Consider the following 18,634-nt stretch of genomic DNA (forward strand, 5'->3'; position numbering starts at 1 on the left):
TGCTCTGTGCAGAGATTTTTACTGTTTCTGGGGAGAAAAACAGACAAAGAAGAAAAAAAAAAAACCGCCCTGAAGAACCATGAAGATCGGTAATTGTATTTCTTTTCTTTCACAGTATGCATTAGAAAAAAAAAGATCCCATTTTCTGGAATACTGTCCTCTTTAAATTGGGAATGAGCACTGCATGGAAATTAACCGGCTCGAAGAATGTAAAACATGGTCATAAGGGAGTAACCACCAAGAACAGCAGCCACCACCGAAAGGCCCCTTGTCAGGAGCACTGTGCAGGCATAAGCCAGGATTAGACTTTCCCAGCTGCTGAGACGCAGATCCCGGCACATTCCCGTTGTGCTCAGCGGAGGGGTCACCTCCTTAACGGGGGATCGCGCCGCCGCGGTGTGTTTGTTGGGTTGTGGTTGTTCTAAGGTAGCACTTCATGACTCCCACTCTCAGAGCAGGTCACTCGTAACCAAGGGCCGCAGAGCTCTCTCTGAGATAACGGATGACAGTGTACAGTGTACAGGACCTCTGCCTGTTCCTCCCACTAAGGTTTATTACACTGCTCAACGCCTCTCCTAGCTCCTCCTGCCATGTGTAAATGTACAAAGGGACTAGGATGCTCACTGAGCTCTGCACAGCTCAGGTACCGTCTCCAGCCTCACCCCACCTAGGCTGCCTGAGCAGGACACTTTGCCAGTAAGCTCTGCATTGCCATGCTGCCCCACAGGCTCATTCACAGCATTCACCACATGCAGTTGTTTTCACAGCTAAAGATGATGCCTTTTGTTCCCAAACGCTTCTCTGGTCCCGGGAAGCCCTGGGCCGAGCCGGGTGCGGTTTGGTCCACGGAGGAGAGGACGCGGTGCCCTGAGGTCTGCACCCGCCGCCAGCCCCCGCAGCGTGGTGCGGTCCCAGCAGACCCCAGCCGGAGCTCCTCAGGGAGCAGGAATCAGTATTTATGAGAGCTGAATTTTGGAGACTAGCACGGCTGGCTTGGAAGAACCGCACCAAACTGACAAGGGCCCAACTGGAGAAAGACCCAGGCAGGTTAGGAGCACACAGGGTACTGCGAACCGTTGGGTACGTACGCTTACCTCTGCCATTGTCTCAAATACATGGTAACAACCCTGCAAAAAAAAGACTGGTTTAAGGCACTGTTGCCCTGAGATGTACGTTTAGAGCTGATGGGGTCTGAGATCCAAATGCTTGTGTTGCAGAGACGGGAGTTTTCCAAGAGAGAAAGAACACGAGGAATGGGAACGCCAGCAGGGCCCGGGGCAGGCGGTGCGTTTCCATTCATACACGGATGCAATGTTGGGATGCACTCAGTGGGAAAGAGAAACACCCACAAAACAATTGTTAGCACTGGAGCTCAGCACAGCACAATTCAATCTCCTCAACCACCAGCCAAGGCCCTGCTCCCCCCGCCCCATCTGTCACAAGCTCCTGGTTAACTCGGACTTGCCAGGCACTGCACACAGGTTGTTCTGCTGAACCAGCAGGAACGCTTACATCCTGCCACAGCGAGTCATTAGAACCTCAGAAGTTCCAGTGCCGGCACCTCCTGGAGCTGTGGCTCAGTTTCCTGAGCCAGTATGAAAAGAAATCCCCATGAGGACAAAGTCTCCTTACAGTAGATCCCTACCATTCCTCCCCGTTCCCTCCCATCTCCTTCCCTGCAACTACCAACAACTGGACCTAACCATGGCCCTCTCGTGAGCAGGTTCTGGGGTAGGTTTGCAGCTCCAGGCTCAGTTCTGTTACTTCACTTTGTGTTTCTGTTATTTATGGACTGTACATGTACGTGTGTGTGAGGGGAGTGTGTGCACATGAGCACAGCAATACCAGAGGCAAGTCCAAGTGCTGTTCGCAGCTCCGGAGCAAAGCTCCATCCCAAATGTTTCCTGAGCAGCTCCAGTTCCTTTCTCATTCCTGTGCTTCCTCCAGTAAGAGGCTGTTCCAGTGCATCCGAGTGTAAATGAGACACAGCCACACTTGGGTTTTTATCTTAATACAAGTCTTAATACTTTTTGGTCAATGTTCTCAGTGTTGACTGTACCGTATCTATCTAACAGGTGTACATAGTAACCGCTGGTGCTGCTTGTTGGGGCAGGATTTGGCTGTATCTCGCTGCTGTTTTGGAGAGGGGGGGTCTCGACCTAGCAAATCTGGATCCACACACCCAAGTTTATGATTTCAGCCTCCTCCCTTGGGGATCTGAGGGAAGGGGCAGGGAGAGAAGCCAGGGATCCAGATTTGGGGTTGGCCCACCTCAAGGATTCTGTTTTCAGAGTTTTGATTTGGGGTTCTGTTAAACTGTAGTGAATGCTTGTCAAAAATGTGCAGTTTCATGTAAAGGGGATGAAATGGACTGACCGGCATCCCAAGGTCTCTGCAGACCGCAAGTGTCATCGTTGTGGACAGGGATTATGGCTTCAGTGCCAAAAGACCGGAGGGACACAAGTCCTTCCCCATGCCAACTAATACTACAGTGTAGTCACCAGCCCCTTTTTGCACCAGTTTAAGCAAATCCTGCTGCCATCCAAAGAGTCCTGCATCACTGCACTGTCCTTTGAGTCTGACTGGGTTTGTTTCCTGCTTCTGCAGTTGTAAAGCACTGATTGCACTGTGAGAACATGCTGAATCCTTGGCGCTGGGAGTCAGCCCCATAGGCTGCTGCAGGGTGCAGGACACTGGTCCTGCTACTACAGATATTCCTAAAGGGCAAAGGGACTTGCTGGCCCTAAGCAAGGCATCACAGGCTCTCCTAGGAAAGCAGCTGGCACATAATCAATCATTCCCAAAGTTCAGAGCGCTCTCAGCTTTTCCCTGTTACCGATATCCATACCCAGATGCAATAGGAAACACACTGAGGTCTGCTCTGTGACCAACAAGGAGAGAACTCTTCATCACAGGAGATGGGAAATGCTCTGATGTGTTCACCCAGGGCAGCCACAGTGTGGTCCATGGGTTTGACCTGCAAGGGGCTCATTGCACCCTGTGACCCCCAGGAGATGCTGTCGGCAGCACCATCACCAGCAGTGTCCAGCCTGGTCACTGCCCTGTCCATAACGCACAGCTTTGCCTGGAGGAAGAGAGGCAGAAAGTCCAAAGGGAACAACTGTCTCTGGGGTGAGCTCCCTTCAGTATCCCCCTTCCCACCCCAGCCACTGTTGGGATCAGCGCTCAGAGCAATCCCAGCCTGACCCACTGGGACCCAGCCTGGGGCAGAGCACATGGCCTCATGGCCACCACGAGATCCCTTAAGTAGCCAGGGGAAGGGGCATCTCCCATCTCCAAGTAGGTCTCTGGCTGCTGAGCCTGAGGCTCGGCCTTGTGGTCCCTGCCCTGCACCAGTAACTGCTGCTTTCTCATCCCATGGGGAATGTGACACCTGGGGGAGAGGGAGGACAGAGCAGCACATCAGCACACAGCTCTGGGCTTTACAAACCAAATCCAACCTCGAGGGCGTTGCACAACATCCAGAACAACCACGCTTGGGAAGAGGGTGTCACGGTGAAGCACTGACTTCCACAGATACCCGAGCTGTGACACTGCTGTAAATGCCATGTGGTTCTGCATCAGCTACCAGTACCCCAGAGTGCAGCCTCCATGCTCACATATTCCTTTATCATACATCACTGTGTCTTAAGATATACCTCTCTCTGTATATCTGCTTAGGCTAATACTCGTTCCTGATAAGCAGTCACTATGTTTTATATCCTCTTATAAAGAAAAACAAATCTTCTTTTGTAAGTACGTTTAAAAACCAAGCAAAGTGGAAGTGTTTGCTGAACCTCCTTCAGCTCCTTTTAAACTATGTAATAATGTACAGAGAAAGTTGTTGGTGTTCAAAGCAATGATGTGGCCGTGCAATTTATGTACATTTGCAATTAGAAATATTAAAGATTTATTTAGATATTTTACATAAGTGCTCCAGCACCTCTGCTCAAGTCATTTCTAGTTCTTAGAGCATCCTGGTACACATTGGCCACACGCACGCAAGTATTTCTTCCCTCTCTCCCCAGACAGATCCCTTTGTCCCAGGCTGAATCCTGGCACCAGCCCATTCCCACTGTCTTGGACACACTGACCCACCGAGCTGCCCTAATGGCAGTGCTGGGGCTGCACGAGGCTGCAGCAACAGGCAGATCCACTGCTGCCTGCACCCACCTCTACCTCCAACCCACCCTTCTGCTGTCTGCAACAGCAACAGCAGGACACTTGGGGGAGAGTCATTAAACCCCGGGCAGCATCAGCACCTCTGCCTCATTAACATTAATGAGCTCCTCCGGGAGAGGGGGAAGACAGGCTGGCTGCAGCACCACGGCTTGGGATGAGGAGAGCACCCATGGCTATTGCTGTGTCAAGCAGCAGCTCTGTGGTGGTGGCTCCAGACCCAGGCAGGGCACTGGGGTCTGCTGGTGTCCAGCACCATGAGGAGCCAGACCAGAGAACCCGTGGTGCCCATGCCCAGGGTGCAAGCAGCCTCTCCTGTGCTCACACTGCTCCCTGCACCACCTCAAGGTCCCTGGGCAGCAGCAGTTCCCAGTGTCCAGGTGGCAGCAACTGCTCCTGCTGCCCTTCCCACCATGGCTGCAGCAGCCCTGAGCATCCTCCATGCTCCCTGGTGTTCCCAACTGGGCTGGGAAGCTCCTGAGCCTCCAGGTTTAACCTGGCTGATTTTGAAGGTTGGGAGAGAGAGAGAAATTAAACAGCTCCGGAAGCACAGAAATGAAACACTCAGGGCATCCAGAAGCTGCTGCAAGGAGGGGTTAGTCAAGAACACCTTCAGTTGTATAACACATCTTTAGCTGGGGCTTTAACAGCATGAAAGGGCCTGTTTCAGTGGGAGAGAGGCAGGGATGTGCAGAGATGAGGCTCACAGCACAGACAGCAACAGCTTGTTTCTGCTCCTCCCGTAACCATCTCTCATCTTTGCTCCTGTCAAGCATCTTTCACTCACATCCTCCCAAGCCCTCCACATGCAGTCGGCCCCCACCCTCCACAGCAATGAGTGAACGTCAGCAGCCTTGTTTTTACAACCAGGGACACACAGCAGAGCACAACTTTCCCAAGGCCTCCAGCAAGCTCCGAAAGCCAAGGAGCCACCTTCCCTCTCTCCCCTCTCCGCACGCAGTCGTCCCACACACGAGAGCCAAAGCTCCAGAGCAAACATCCTCTGGAGAAGTAATTCAAAGCCAGCCAGTAAACAACCCTCCAAAGCCTGGGCCCTGGAGACAGGGGAGAGGAGCTGCTCCCTGCCAGAGGAGTCAATAATGACAGGCGAGCAGAAAGGAAGGGGCTGGAAGAACAAGAGTCATTAGTGGAAGCTCGTTGTTTGTGCTAATTAGATCATTATCTGGGAGCTGCTATTGATGTTGCTATTTCAGCTCCTGCTGCTGTTCACAACTTTATTTTATCCACATCTATTGACTTTCCACGCTCTTCCACTTCCCACAGAAAGGACCGGCGATGCTGGTGCCACAGCCAGGCTGGGATGGAGACGGCCGGATGCTCCAGCCTGGGCCCACTGCAGCAAGGACCAGCCTAGGACCATGTGGACACCACAGTGAAGAGAACACACACATGTCAGGAGTCCCAGCAAGAAACTCCCCTTGTTTTTAACCTTCCAGTTCTCACCTGCACAGCCAAAGGACTTGCACCCCCTCCTATGGGTCAGTGTGTGGGATCAGGCTCCCGGCCAGTGCTGTATCCCTGCAGGGAGTGCAGCACAGGGCTGGGAACACAGGCTGCTGAACACAGGCTGCTGAACAGGAGCCAGCTCCCAGACATGACCCTGAAATAGAGACCAAGAGCAACGTTAACAGAGAAAGAACACATGGAAGTCACTGGGGCAGCAGGAGCAGGCTGCACACTGTGTTCGCTGACCGGGCCAGGCCACCTCTGCCTTACAGAGGATGAAAGCTGCTCACAGATCTGTTCTGAGACACACTCCTTCATGTTTCCTGTTTGTCATTACCTGCCCTATGCTATTATTGATCCTAGAGAGACATCAGATTGGGTTATTCAGTTATTAAAAAAGGGGGTGAGGGGAAGAGAGAGGGAGACTTGGGCACCTGTAGGATTTCTGCCACTTCCCCCCTGGCAGCAGGCACAGCTCCTCTGCACACAAATAATACTGATGCAGGCTCCTTACGTTACCAGATTTCCCACTGGTGGTACAAGTGATAACTGAATAACCATGACCAGCTCGTTTTTGTGCCAAGGAATGAAACCCGAATAACAGAACTCCCAAGTGGATTGATTTATGACAGTCACTGTTCTGCCTCCTGCAAGCCACAGCCCTCCCTCACCACCCCGGGGAGGAGAGCAGTGGGCTCGGTTTGCCCAGAGAAGCTGTGGCTGCCCCATCCCTGGCAGTGCTCAAGGCCAGGCTGGACACAGGGGCTTGGAGCAAGCTGCTCCAGTGGAAGGGGTCCCTGCCTGTGGCAGCGGTTGGAGCTGGATGAGCTTTAAGGTCCCTTCCAACCCAAACCATTCCATGATTCCATCCAGGCCTGGCTTGCTGCCTGTTAGCACATCTGACCCTGACTTGCAGAAGGGCTGTTACACTTCCATTGATGAGGCATCAGGAGAGAAAATTGCATCACATCACCATAATCAGCTTTTGATTTTGTCCTTTACAGCAATTTCCTACCAGTTCTGCCCTACACCTGCAGCAAATTGCCAAAAATCAGCAATGACACAAGCAAACCTGCTTCTGCCATCAGAAATCATCATCTCCCATAGAGCCAGGCACGGCTGAGGGCAGGGAATGGCGTGCGGCCTGTGGCACATCACATCATTCCCAGGAAATTCCTGACCCTCCAGGTGTAGCACACGCTGCCCGGCACCCAGAGATGGTGACAGCAGGCACACAGAGCACTGAGCCCTCCTGCACCTCTTCTACGTGCAGCCAGGAGCAGCCAGTCCCAGTTACTAACACTTGCTTTGTATGGGGCAATGGTGAGGAATGGGAACACTGGGAAAAGCCAGCACAGGGTGCAAGGCCAGGCTGCCTTCAGCTCCTCACCTTCCTGCAGAGCCTGACAGCATTCCCTTGCTAAGCCCTGCTTGAAACACCAACTGCTGCACCATGAGAACACTGCGTTCACATAAATCACCTCAAACTTAAGAGGTGCCATTAGCTATTAGCAAACACTCCAGGCCTGTGGGTGAAGGTAATTCAATGTGATATGCTTGGGCATGCAAGGTAATAGGTTTCGGCTGAATACCATGTGATACAATCTCCTCAATGGGAGGTTAAATGAGGCTGAGACAGAGACCAGATGGATTTATCTGGGTAGTGCTGCTGAGGATTTTTTCCTGGTGTGCTTAAGGTGAACTGAAGGTAGGGAAGGCAGAAATGATCCAAGAGAAAAGCACGAGTGTGGCTGTGTGAGGCTGGGGCAGGGTTAGCAGGAGGCTCAGGACCTCATGCTGCTGGAACACACTAAGTGAGGAGGAGGATGCTCACAAAGCACTGCTGATTTAAACAGACAACTACCTCTGACCTTGACCAACTCCTCCAGTTTCTATCCTGAGCATGACGTGCTTGGTATGGAACATCTTGTGTTGGCTGTCCTGCTCTGCTCCCTCCCAGCTTCCTGTGCATCTCCCCATTGGCAGAGCATGGGAAACTAAAAGTCCTTGACCCATTGTACACACTGCTCAGCAACAACTAAGATATGGGTGTCTTATCAGTGTCATTCTCACACCAAATCGAAAACCACACAGCACTGCACCAGCTGCCAGGAAGAAAATTAACTCTATCCCAGCCAAACCAGGACAACTCTGTGTGCCTGTGGCACAGAATGAACACCACTGCTCCAGCAAGGACCAACTGAAAAATGAGGCTCCCAACGGGAAAGTTACAAGAAGAAATCTCAGTAGTGGGCTGAAGATGGAGATAACAGCCAGATCAGACAAGTGCACAACAAACATCCCTCTCCTCTGCTCAGACCTGGGTGCTTCTGTGACACACATCTCCCAGTAACATGAAAGCCAGAAACCACCTGAGGCTCTGAACAAGCTCATTTCTCCTTTGCAGACAGCTGAGATGCGCAGCCTCATACACATGCTAGCCTCAGGATGCTTTTCTCCCTGGGGATGCATGAGATGGCTGATGCCATCCCCCTTACCCGCCCGCATGTACCATCACTTTCAAGAAGATGCGAGAGGGGAGCGTGCACGGAGTGAGCTGCAGTAGCTGATGGTAACAGCATACAAAGACCAAACCCTGCTGCTGCTGTCCAGGCACATCCATCTCAGTGCCAGGCACTGCATAACCAGCTCCCACCCCTGCCAGCAGCATCCCGACCTCCCCAGCACCACGCTTCACCAGGTAGCACGGCAAGGGTGGAAAAGAGTTGGATCCTTCTGCACACTGGTCTGGCCTCCTGCTCATACCTTGCAACCAAAGGCCAACAAGGCTGCACCACAGGACAGGAACCAGACTCCCTCCCAGAGCCAAGGAGTGGAGCTGGGGGCTCAAGTTCCCTGCTGCACTAGAAACGGTTTCAGAGCTCCTCTGGCCTTTGACCAGCACTACCTAGAACACAGCACCAGACACAGACACAGCCCAGGCCTTGAGGTCACCATCGAGAACCATCTCCTTACAGGCAACTCTTACTGTTATCACACACGTCTTGAACTGACAGAAAAGGGATAGCAGCAAAAGAAGCCTCTGAGACTGACAGGTCTCTCTCCAAGCACTGTAGATGCACCTGAGCATCCAGATCACTACAGTCAGTGAGAAACGATGGGCACAGAAAAGAGCTCTACTCAAAGCCACAGTGAAGCACTGCTGAGTGTCTCAGCTGCGCTATTCTATCTGCCTTGCTACTGTTGGGGTATCCTACATCTCTGCACATCCACTCTCTGCTGCTAAGTCAACTGACTCAGAAGACAAGAGCATTCTCACACCTCCTGCCAAAACTACACACCAAAAGAAAAGGGAAATAAATATCTCTCCCACACAAAAACAAGTTTAAAAGCAGAGGCGGGTAACAAACCCAGTAATGGAGCAGCAGAGCTGCCAGACACAGAGATGGGTAGTGACAGCACTCACAGCTTTGGGGACAGGTTTCTCATTACTGAGCACACCTGAGTGTTTGCTGCACTCACAGGCAGAGGCACATTAGCAGTCCTGCCAGGCAGCACCTCCAAAGGGAGGTGACAGCTATATAAACACAGTCATTCTTAAGAGGATAAAGCTGGTTAATGCCCATTTGCTGCACAGAATCCTGGCCTCATCAGCTCACCTGCAGCAAACGGGCTCATGTGCTGGCAGAACAGACTGGTGTGAGGTGCGGGTGAGCACGGCAGAAGGATGAGCATGAGGCTTGCTCCTGACAGCAAGCTGGCAAGATAGGCCATGGGGAAACTGCTGCAGGGATGGCAGCCATGGGGCTGCATATAAAGCATGGCCAGAAGCGCAGGGAAATACCTACTGCTAAACACTTTTAAAAGGCAACCCTTGATACCATTGCTTGAATTGCTGACTTCACTATCAAGAGATTTTTACAGTCATAATACAAAGGTCCCTGTGCACAGACCTGTTTGGCACAGACATGAGAACAGCCACAAACACTCTGGATGCTGGCAGATTCTCCCACCTCCCAAAGGCTGCAGATAACAGCATCAGGTAGTGCAAAGTCTGTGCTGACTTCCATCCCTGCTCCGCAGCCACACACAGCACAAGATTCCTGGGTACACAGCCTGCTACAGAGGAGGGGGAGCACAGCAGCAGAGACAGGTACAGAACAGGCTGAACTACGGACTGGGGAGCTGGGATGCTGCAGGGAGATCCTGGTTCTTCAGGCAAAACTTCCCTGCAAAGCAACTCTCCCTCAAACAGCAACATCAATGAGAACCATAGAGTTCAATGATCTAACTTGATAACACCAAAAAACCCCAAGATCAGGAGAGGGAAGGTGAGAGAGTTCAGATCTCCCATCCATCGTGACAATAAGGGAGGGAAAAGTGAGAAGATAAAAGGGAAAAGCAAAGGTAAAACTGCAAAGTTTAAAGCTGCAAGAACAAGAGTTTCAAGTCAAATAAGCGAAGTGAAGCTCTTTGATCAGAACAGAGGGCAATGGGTGAGCAGAGGGAAGGAGAAGAAAAGAAAGATCACTTTTCTGAAGATCTGTTTGTGTTCCACTAAAGCTCACAGGCTCTTCCAGCTTGCTGTGATCCGAGGAGCCCTGCTGCTCCCCTGCCTGTGCTCCCACCCAGCTGCGGGGGGGAGCAGCCAAGACCCACACTCTTCATCTCCACATCTGCATCATCTCAGCATAATCCATCCAGGGCTTGGTACTGATGCACTTCTTAACAATACTTATTAACTGCTACTGAACTTGGGTCCATTTAATAGTCACTGAATAATATTAGTAAAGCCCAGGGTAAGCACAGCCCCGACTCCCAGCACCCGTGAGGACCTTGGAAAGGAGAGGATCCCCCTGCCCACCCTACTGGGTGATGCCGTACACAGCTCCCTGCTTTGGGAGGCTTTGATCCACCCCCTGTGGATGGCGGAGATCAGAAACAGAAGCAAGCACAACTCACAACAGATGTGCCCATTACTTCAACCTCATCTCCTCATTTCAAGCGGCACAGCAGCAGGTTGGCGTGCTCATCAGGCACTAACAGCACAAAGCCCAGGCAGGACCCACAATCCAATTCCTCCTCTTTGACAATGAGCAACAGCAATTGCTATGAAAAGGAACCTCTTTAACTCAGGACTCTACAACATCCCTGCCATCCCTTCCCTCGCCACCCTGCATGGCCATTACTCATGGAGATTCTCCAAGGAAGCCCATGGGGCTCTATCTGGTGGGGCTGGACCTGACTGAGTTGCAATTTATTGCCCCTTTGATTGCATGTTTCTGCTCTGTGAAGCTGAAGTGGGGCTGAGAGGAGAGGGGCTGGAAGGCTGGAGGGCCAGCACCCACCTGAGAACACCACAGAGATCAATCCTCCAGCCACCAACGCAGAAAAGCTCAAATGGATGCATCGACTCAGCAAAGTCTGATGCATGGCAACACCTCGGACAGACGGTGCAGGACAGATTCACCTTCAAAAAGGAAACACTGTACAACAGAAACAGTTGTACAGCAACACAGGGAGCTGAACTAATGGATTTGGGCAAGTTGACCATACCAGTTAATTAGGCAAGCTGAGAAGCAAAACTGTGGAATCAGGAGGAAACCCAGCAAACCACGATCAAAAGAAAACAAATCAGAGGGAACGGGGTAATATTTAGCAGCAGGTTGTCACTGTCCATCAGACAGAGGTCTGAATGAGGTCAGACACAGCAGTGGCTAGAAACAAGCAGCTGTGATGGTGACTGTGAAAATAATTCATGCCATAGTAAGCAAGTGCAGAGTTGAGGCACCAGCCAGGGCCCAACTGGCAGCTACTCCTGCAGCAGCTCTTCCTACAACCCTAGCACAGCCCTCCAGGGCTCCCACACCCAGCACTGCAGAAGCAATGCCTTTGTGACCCCTCCAAAACCATCACAGAGGTTCCAGCCCCTTCCAAATTGGGCACCCAGAGCATGAGGATTTGCACCTACCCTGTCCAGTGAAGTGCAGGAAGCTCAGCCAGGAGGAGAACTAAAACCTTCTTCATCATGAGGAGTTTCCAAACAGGCTTTGACCTCCCAGCAGTGAGCTGAACACAAGACTGATGCAACCAGAGGGGCAAAGCAAGAAAATGGGGATCACCTGCAGAGCACGGGGGTGGGAGCTGCAGCTGAGAGGACCAATGCAGAAGCAGGTGGACTTCGGTCTCTCACCTGAGCATAATCTGTGCAATTAGCTCAGGCCCTCCCTTTCCAGCTGTGTTTTAAATGAAAAGTAGCTACACATATGTGGCAAGTGAAGTGATCTGCTTGTGTACATTAAATATTCCCAAGATACACAGCTGTATTAGGGAAAGTTGGACAGAGGGCAGTGAAGTGTCAAGAGCTCAGTTCAGATGAGGCAGAAGATAAATTTCAGCTGGTTTAGCCTACAACAACCTTATGCAGAGAAAGAAAAACCAAACAAGAATCACTGAGTGAGTTTGAGCACATTCAGGCTGGATACAAGCCTGCAGGGAAGAGGGATGTCTGCATTGAAATTCTGGACTCACTTGCCTCAAATCTTCCTTAGATGATGAAGTGTTTTACTCTGAATTATACCCAGAGGAATACCAGGTCCAGTGCGTCTGATAACGAGAAAGACTGCACAGGTGTGCAATGTCCATATCATATGTCATGAATAGCATAGTGAGTGCTGTTGTATTCTCTGCAAAGAATATATAGAAAAGAACTATTAAAAAACAACACCTACTACCTTCCATGTATTGTTTCTTTAGCTAAAAAGGTACCTCACAACTTATAGATTATAGTGTATTAGCCTTCCTGTTCTGAATAAAGTGTCTCTGGTCATTTTTCTGGTGTGTGTGTGCCGACTGGTGACTTAAAGGCTATGTGAATTTACTTTGGATGTTAAATCATATTCAGAGGAAATTGCATTAGATGGGAGGGAAGAGAAATGTGACTTTGTCATTAAGCCTCTAAAGTACACTCCTGGTTTATCTCCCTCCTCCCCTGAGAATAACATGGCATTCAGCTTTCCAATTATGTAAGTACATGAACACTGGATTACTAGAGACAGATAACTGAGTATTTTGACTGTTCTACAAGGGACCCTTCATATTTGAAGGGGGAGATAAATAGGGCAAACTGCAGCCAGCCTGTGTATGCAGCAGGCTGTAAAAATCTGTTAGATTCAGAGAATATAAAGATCTCCAAAATAGAAAGAGATCTTATTAGTGTTCATTATATACAATAATTCATTTATTCCACTGAGATAAGGGTAATTTATACAATAGCAAAACTTGGATATTTTAGGCCATAGATCATACTAAAGAAAGCTGTAAGGAAAGGCATTCACAGTTGTAGCATTTCAAATCCAACTGTTCTGCAACTGTGTCTTTACAGGACATCAATCACAGGATGAGAGAAACTGTAAGCTATTTTCTAGTAACACACTGCCAATCGCAAGACAAATGTCAGATGTCCCCAAGTAAGAAGTAACCATTTTTCAACTTGTGAATGTCTTCAAATGTATTACAATGAAAGTGTGGAAAAAAAAATGGCCCTTTCAGCTTCATTTGTTCTGACAGATGCCAGACCTTAGAGTTTGGCATTTTATCTTCATACTGCAATAATCTTTACGAAACTTCAACCAGGCTGAGGGCAGTGGCATTAGGCTGCAATTGGCATCTTATGCACAATACATAAAATGTGAAGCAGTCTAGCCATTGAACTGAGAAAGATCATCTACTGCTGCTTTCACTGGTGTTACAGAAAAGACAAAGAGAAGAAGGGATGCCCACATCTGGTAGTAGCACATGCTAGTTATTACTTTCTTGTGGGCTCAGCTTGCCTTCTGCATTGTAGTGCCATGCTGCTTAATAGAAAAATCAAGAAAGAAACTGTAAACTTCTCCTGAAGTAACAACTCACTCGATACGGTGTGTGCATTTAGTCCATGGCATTAAGTGGGTGGGCTTCCTTGCACTGGCAGTGTGCTTCCTGCAGCGTCACTCCTTTGACACACCACCCACTGGGAACATTGTGACCTCGAGCTCAGGTATTTTCTCCAATCCAAAGCTAAATGCCTGTGCCATTTGTGATTCCTGACAGCATGAGGGACACTGGAACATAAGCAGACTCATTAACATTAAAGAATAGAGCAAAGGAGGAAAATCAAACTCGGCTGTAGACATACATTCTTGTAATAAAATACGAGACTGAAAAGGATTTGACTGAACAGCCCTGAAGTTCCAAGTTATTCCTGTCCTTCCAGCCAGTGTCACGTTGTGCTCAGCCTCCCCCCCAGAGAGTGTGATTATCAATGTCATGGCTCATTCCTTGAAAAATAAAGACTACTTCTGTACAACTACAGTGGTATAGCCCAGCATTCCTGACAAAATATCCTGTTAAATAATACAGATCTCATTTTTACAGAATTATACAGTTATTTAAGGGAAAAAATGAAGAATATGTGCAAAGACGAAAGAAAAATCTGCTCTAGATGTTACTGCAGGTCCAGAGAGGGCAACAAACATGCAAAAGGCAAAAAATCAGCAAACCTAGAATATAATAACTCAGCCTAAAGTCAGTGACAGGATTGGTTTCACTGGAATTTAAATGAACTCTTTACACCGTAAAGCTATTTGCAGAAGCAGTGCTTAGTACCTGAAGACAAAACCACCGCTTGATTCACTGAATCTGACTTAATGAAGTACATTTTTCCTCTAAGTGTGAGCTTATCAGTTCTATGGAAGCAAAAGGATAAATATCTTTCGTTTTTCTTTAAAAAAGTAACAGTGCTTGTCATGGCAGAGACATGTACAAAGAGTAGAAGCCAAAATACCATTTCAGTGTCTCGAGACCAACTTTAGAAAAGAAGTACAAAGTCAATGACCAAATCGGCATTGATTCCAACATGTACAGTCCAAGTGACAGAAAGAAGAGAGTCAAAGCCTGAAGTCTGACCACAAACCTAACTCTACGTTTCAGTTTTCCAAAGTCTGCAACTGGTATCTGAGACTGCAGCTCCTTACTTGGTTTCCAGAATATGTCCAGTGTATTCAGAGCAATGTAATTCCTTTGACATAAGGGTACCTCTCAGTCACTGCGACTCTGTGATGCTGGTTATTATCCCACTGTATTTTGGTCCTTGTCTTCACACGTGGTTTTCTATGTACTTGGGATGAAAGTACAGTTTGCCACGTGAGGTGTGCTGCAGGTCCAACAGAGCTGTAAATAAACAGCCATTGCCAGGGTTGTTATTTGAGAATGGGAGCTTGCAGGAGGCTTTTTGAAGAGCATAAATAAGAAAAGCTGAAATAAATAACTGTGCCTATCAGCTGAAGGGATTCAGGAGTCGGTCTCTCCTCCTGCAGTACATGCACGTACCTGGGGATTAAATCCCAGTTCTGGGCTGGTGAGTTAGCACTAACGATGATTTCTATAATCTGAAAGTTTACTAGCTGAGGCCGAGCGACCCAGGAGGGATGGATGTGCGGCTGGTGTGAGGTGAGGTCCATCTGCGTGACAAACAGCTCGGCGCTTTTCATCCAGGACAGCGAGCTGATACTCACAGAAATCAACCAGCAATGTCACTTGCTGGTGGAGTGGGAGGGACTTGTATTTCTTCTGAGCCAGACAGAAGAAAGCTTCCACGAAGGCTTGCAAACACATTCCTGCAAGGAAAAGGTGTTTATAGGAGGGAGATTCATAGCTCACTGCTCCCTAGCAAACTACATTCTTTAAGCATAACACTATCTCTTTGTTTCTTTTGGCAGCAAGGCCAAATGTGTATGTGCTGGGTTAGTGTTAGTTAACGTTTTTCATTTACACAGGGGCTATCTAGAATGCTCACTTAGAAGCCATCTGGCCTTCAAAGACCAAAAGGCAAGGTTTTATTTGTACATAACACACAAAAGCTCATTTAGTGTTTCAGTACAGGGTAAGCCCTGGCTGGGTTATAGATAGGTGATAACCTCAGTGATGGAGGATTCCTGGTAACAGACATCAGCCTATCCAACAGCCTGGCATCAGGAGGCAAACTGGTACAGCAACAACTGATTTTAAGATGTTGTACAATTAAATTGATATAATATCAGCCTCAATTTCTGCTGCCTCAAATATTAAGTAGAAACCAAGTCAGACACACAGTAACATACTGAGCTTCGAGGAAAACAATCCATCCGAAGAGAAAAATCAAGTTTCTATCGGCAACTGAATTGGGTCATTTAAACCTCGTATTTTGAGACATGGACCTAAACCACAAGTTCAAATGCAGAACTACTTAAATAGTCTGTTATTTCAGTCTGCAGCACTGTAACGATAACCCCATTACCAAGTATCACCTTATCACAGAAGTGAGTTTATTTGAAGTATTGCTTCCCTTCTGCAGAGCCTGGGGTGGGTATGAATCCTCAGCCCTCCTTTTGCAGGTGAAGAGGCCGTTTTTCAGCCATACCCATTAATTCTGCACTAGTAATTTTGTTTCAACTGAATGAAAAACAAACAGCTGAAGTGTGTATGAAGCAAAAGTGCCAAAACATTTCTCTGCTATAATAGAACTCTGCTCTGCTCCTTCACAAACAAAAGTGCCCTGCAGAAACCATGTGCTGCAGTACAGCCTCTTCAGGTGCTGTTTGATTACACCTTACTAATAACCCACTACCACAGCCAATGGAAAGAGGGGCTGCATGTTAACACTAATTATTGTATTTAAACCCTTGAAGTAATACCTATTTAATTCTTAATTAAGAAGCCAGACCACAATTTGGTTTGCAGAATGCCAGCAACAAGGAACTGTTACAGCTGCTTTGTGCTTTAACTGGCTCTCCCAGTCTGAACATACACTTTAAGGAGATTATTTTAGGATGAGATGTTGAAAGCTTTGGGTTTTTTTAACTGGATGTTGGCTCATTGATGCTGCAGGAAAAGACCTTTTCAGAATATTACAATTACATTGTGAAGTATAATTTCTCTCCACTCGGGCTGCAGGTGGGGTTGCTTACAACCCTGCCTGTAAAAGAGCTTGCAAAGGAATTGTTATCTGAAAGCAGCAGCTGCCAGCTCAGTAAATTACTTTATCAGTCCTGGTGAGCTGCAGGCAGGGAAAGCACCTTTGGTACCACACACACTTTCTCCCCCAGAAGTGACACTCATGTGAAGCATATAATGGAGCTGGTGTTGTAGAGCAACAGCAAGAGTTTCAGTACTGGTTACAGCTGGAAGTGGGCCAGACACAGAGCCAGCAGAAATGCAGGGTATTTTGTGTTTTAACACAACATCTGGTTTGCTGAACCCATCAACAAATCTCTTTAATTTCTCAAAGCCTGAAGGTTCATTTGCATTTCTATTACTTTTTCTCGTGGAATTCTATCAGCTCATCACATAAATGGCTTCCACCCACACTGAAATGCTAACTGCAAATACTCAGATTTTACATACCTGTGAAACTAAGGTGACCCAAACCTACTTAAAGTAGTATGGGAGTTCATGCACAATAAACCAGACTGTCTCCTCTGCACCATACCTTCATTTTCTCCCTTCTATTCTTAGGTCTGGATTTATTCTTTCTGTCAGTCACATGAACAGCCTATATTCGACTTACTCCCTTTTTGCCTTATCTTACCTGACTTCATATACACAGACTCTATATTGTAGGATACCTATACTCAAGTAAGACACAATACTTATCTATTTCATACAAATATAAGCTTCATTAACATTTCTGAAGCACCTTCAAATATTCAAAAGGGTTATATAAAACTAATTTTCCTGGTGTCATACCTGACCACGCTATCACAAATTAATACATGTATGACTGATTCTTGATGTTTATGCAGGAGGGAACTACAGATGTATTTGTATGGGGGTGGATAACAAATACAGAAGTCAGTCTCAACTTGGAGACTTCTGATGCTTCTGCTCTTTTAGCATTAAAAGAAAAAAAGCATGATTATATAGATCCATGTCCATCTTCAACTTCTTATATTAAACTGTATTTTGAACCAGTTTCTGGGAAGATGCCAGCTTGCAGCTCTGTGACCAGCATGCTAGTTACACCAGCAGCATCGAGGTGCACCTCTTTATCCCACACTGATTTAAATGGAACCTTGACAATCCTCCTCGATGGCCCCAAGCAGCAGTGGCATAAAACCTTCCAGAATACTCCAGCTGCTGTTTCCCTGGTATAAATGGCTCCAAAAACTGTTGTCAGGAACATTTTTTTTGGTTGAGATGGGAATATCAGCACAACTGAAATTGTTCAACATTTTACAGAAGCTGTTGGAGAAGTTGCCAAATTTATGCACTCAATTTCATACAGAGGTGTAATAGCAATTTTAGAAATTAAGTTATATAATAAATGGTGTATTTAGGCCATTAAAATAATAAGAAAATAATCCCTGAACTCTGCTATTTGATAGATTACTGTCTCAGATCTGAAAATGTGACCAAAGCAGATGAGGAGGTAATTCACTAATAAAGGCTGGGTTGGCTGATTGACCTAGCTCCTGTATGAACAAAACAATTACAGCAAGGAATGGTTGTAGCACTGCTACTCATCCTTAGTAAAGACCCTGAATGTTTGGGATGTGCTTGAGCTACCAAAATTGCAAGGAAAACCCCAGCTTCCATAGTTTACAAATACAGAACACCGTTACCTGATTCTTTGTGGTCAATTCCCATGCCATTCCTCCTTCTTGTGATATCAATATATAAGATATCCACACAAGCCATTGAAAAATTGCTGTTACTCAGTTTGCAGTTTCTGTTAAAAACAGACAACACAAAGAAGAAATTCTGATTACATCCAAAATTCCAAGTTAGGAAAAATTCTGCAAAGGCAACTGAGAGAACACTGGGGAGAAAAGTTTACCCATGTCATGTGTACACACTGTAACATGCTTGGTCAAATAAAGCACATATGAAGCATATGTATCTGAAATAGGCCTGAATTTTTCATGTGCAGAACATCTCTTGTATGTGCCTTGTCCTGCTGCCTGTCCAGATCACACCAGCATCACCTCTGCCAGAAGTGACCCTGGGTAAG

The 18,634-nt window shown here is 47.6% G+C and overlaps 1 protein-coding gene across 9 annotated transcripts in view; it reads right to left on the bottom strand.

Moving 5' to 3' along the window:
- Positions 1-75: 75 nt before the first annotated feature.
- TTLL11 (tubulin tyrosine ligase like 11) overlaps positions 76-18,634 on the bottom strand; it is a 59,274-nt gene continuing 40,715 nt past the window's right edge. For 3 of the 9 annotated variants that reach the window (XM_080630706.1, XM_080630707.1, XM_080630701.1), the window contains 2 exons: positions 18,246-18,352; positions 76-15,263 (listed from right to left, as the gene is read on the bottom strand). In XM_080630706.1, the coding sequence (XP_080486832.1) occupies positions 15,016-15,263; positions 18,246-18,352 (355 nt within the window). In that variant the 3' untranslated portion in view covers positions 76-15,015. The remainder of the gene's footprint in view (positions 15,264-18,245; positions 18,353-18,634) is intronic. The other 6 variants (XR_013958139.1, XR_013958140.1, XR_013958141.1 and 3 more) reach the window with 6 other exon arrangements.

This window comes from Psittacula echo (genome assembly GCF_963264785.1).
Source record: "Psittacula echo genome assembly, chromosome: 16".
Taxonomy (NCBI): Eukaryota; Metazoa; Chordata; class Aves; order Psittaciformes; family Psittacidae; genus Psittacula; species Psittacula echo.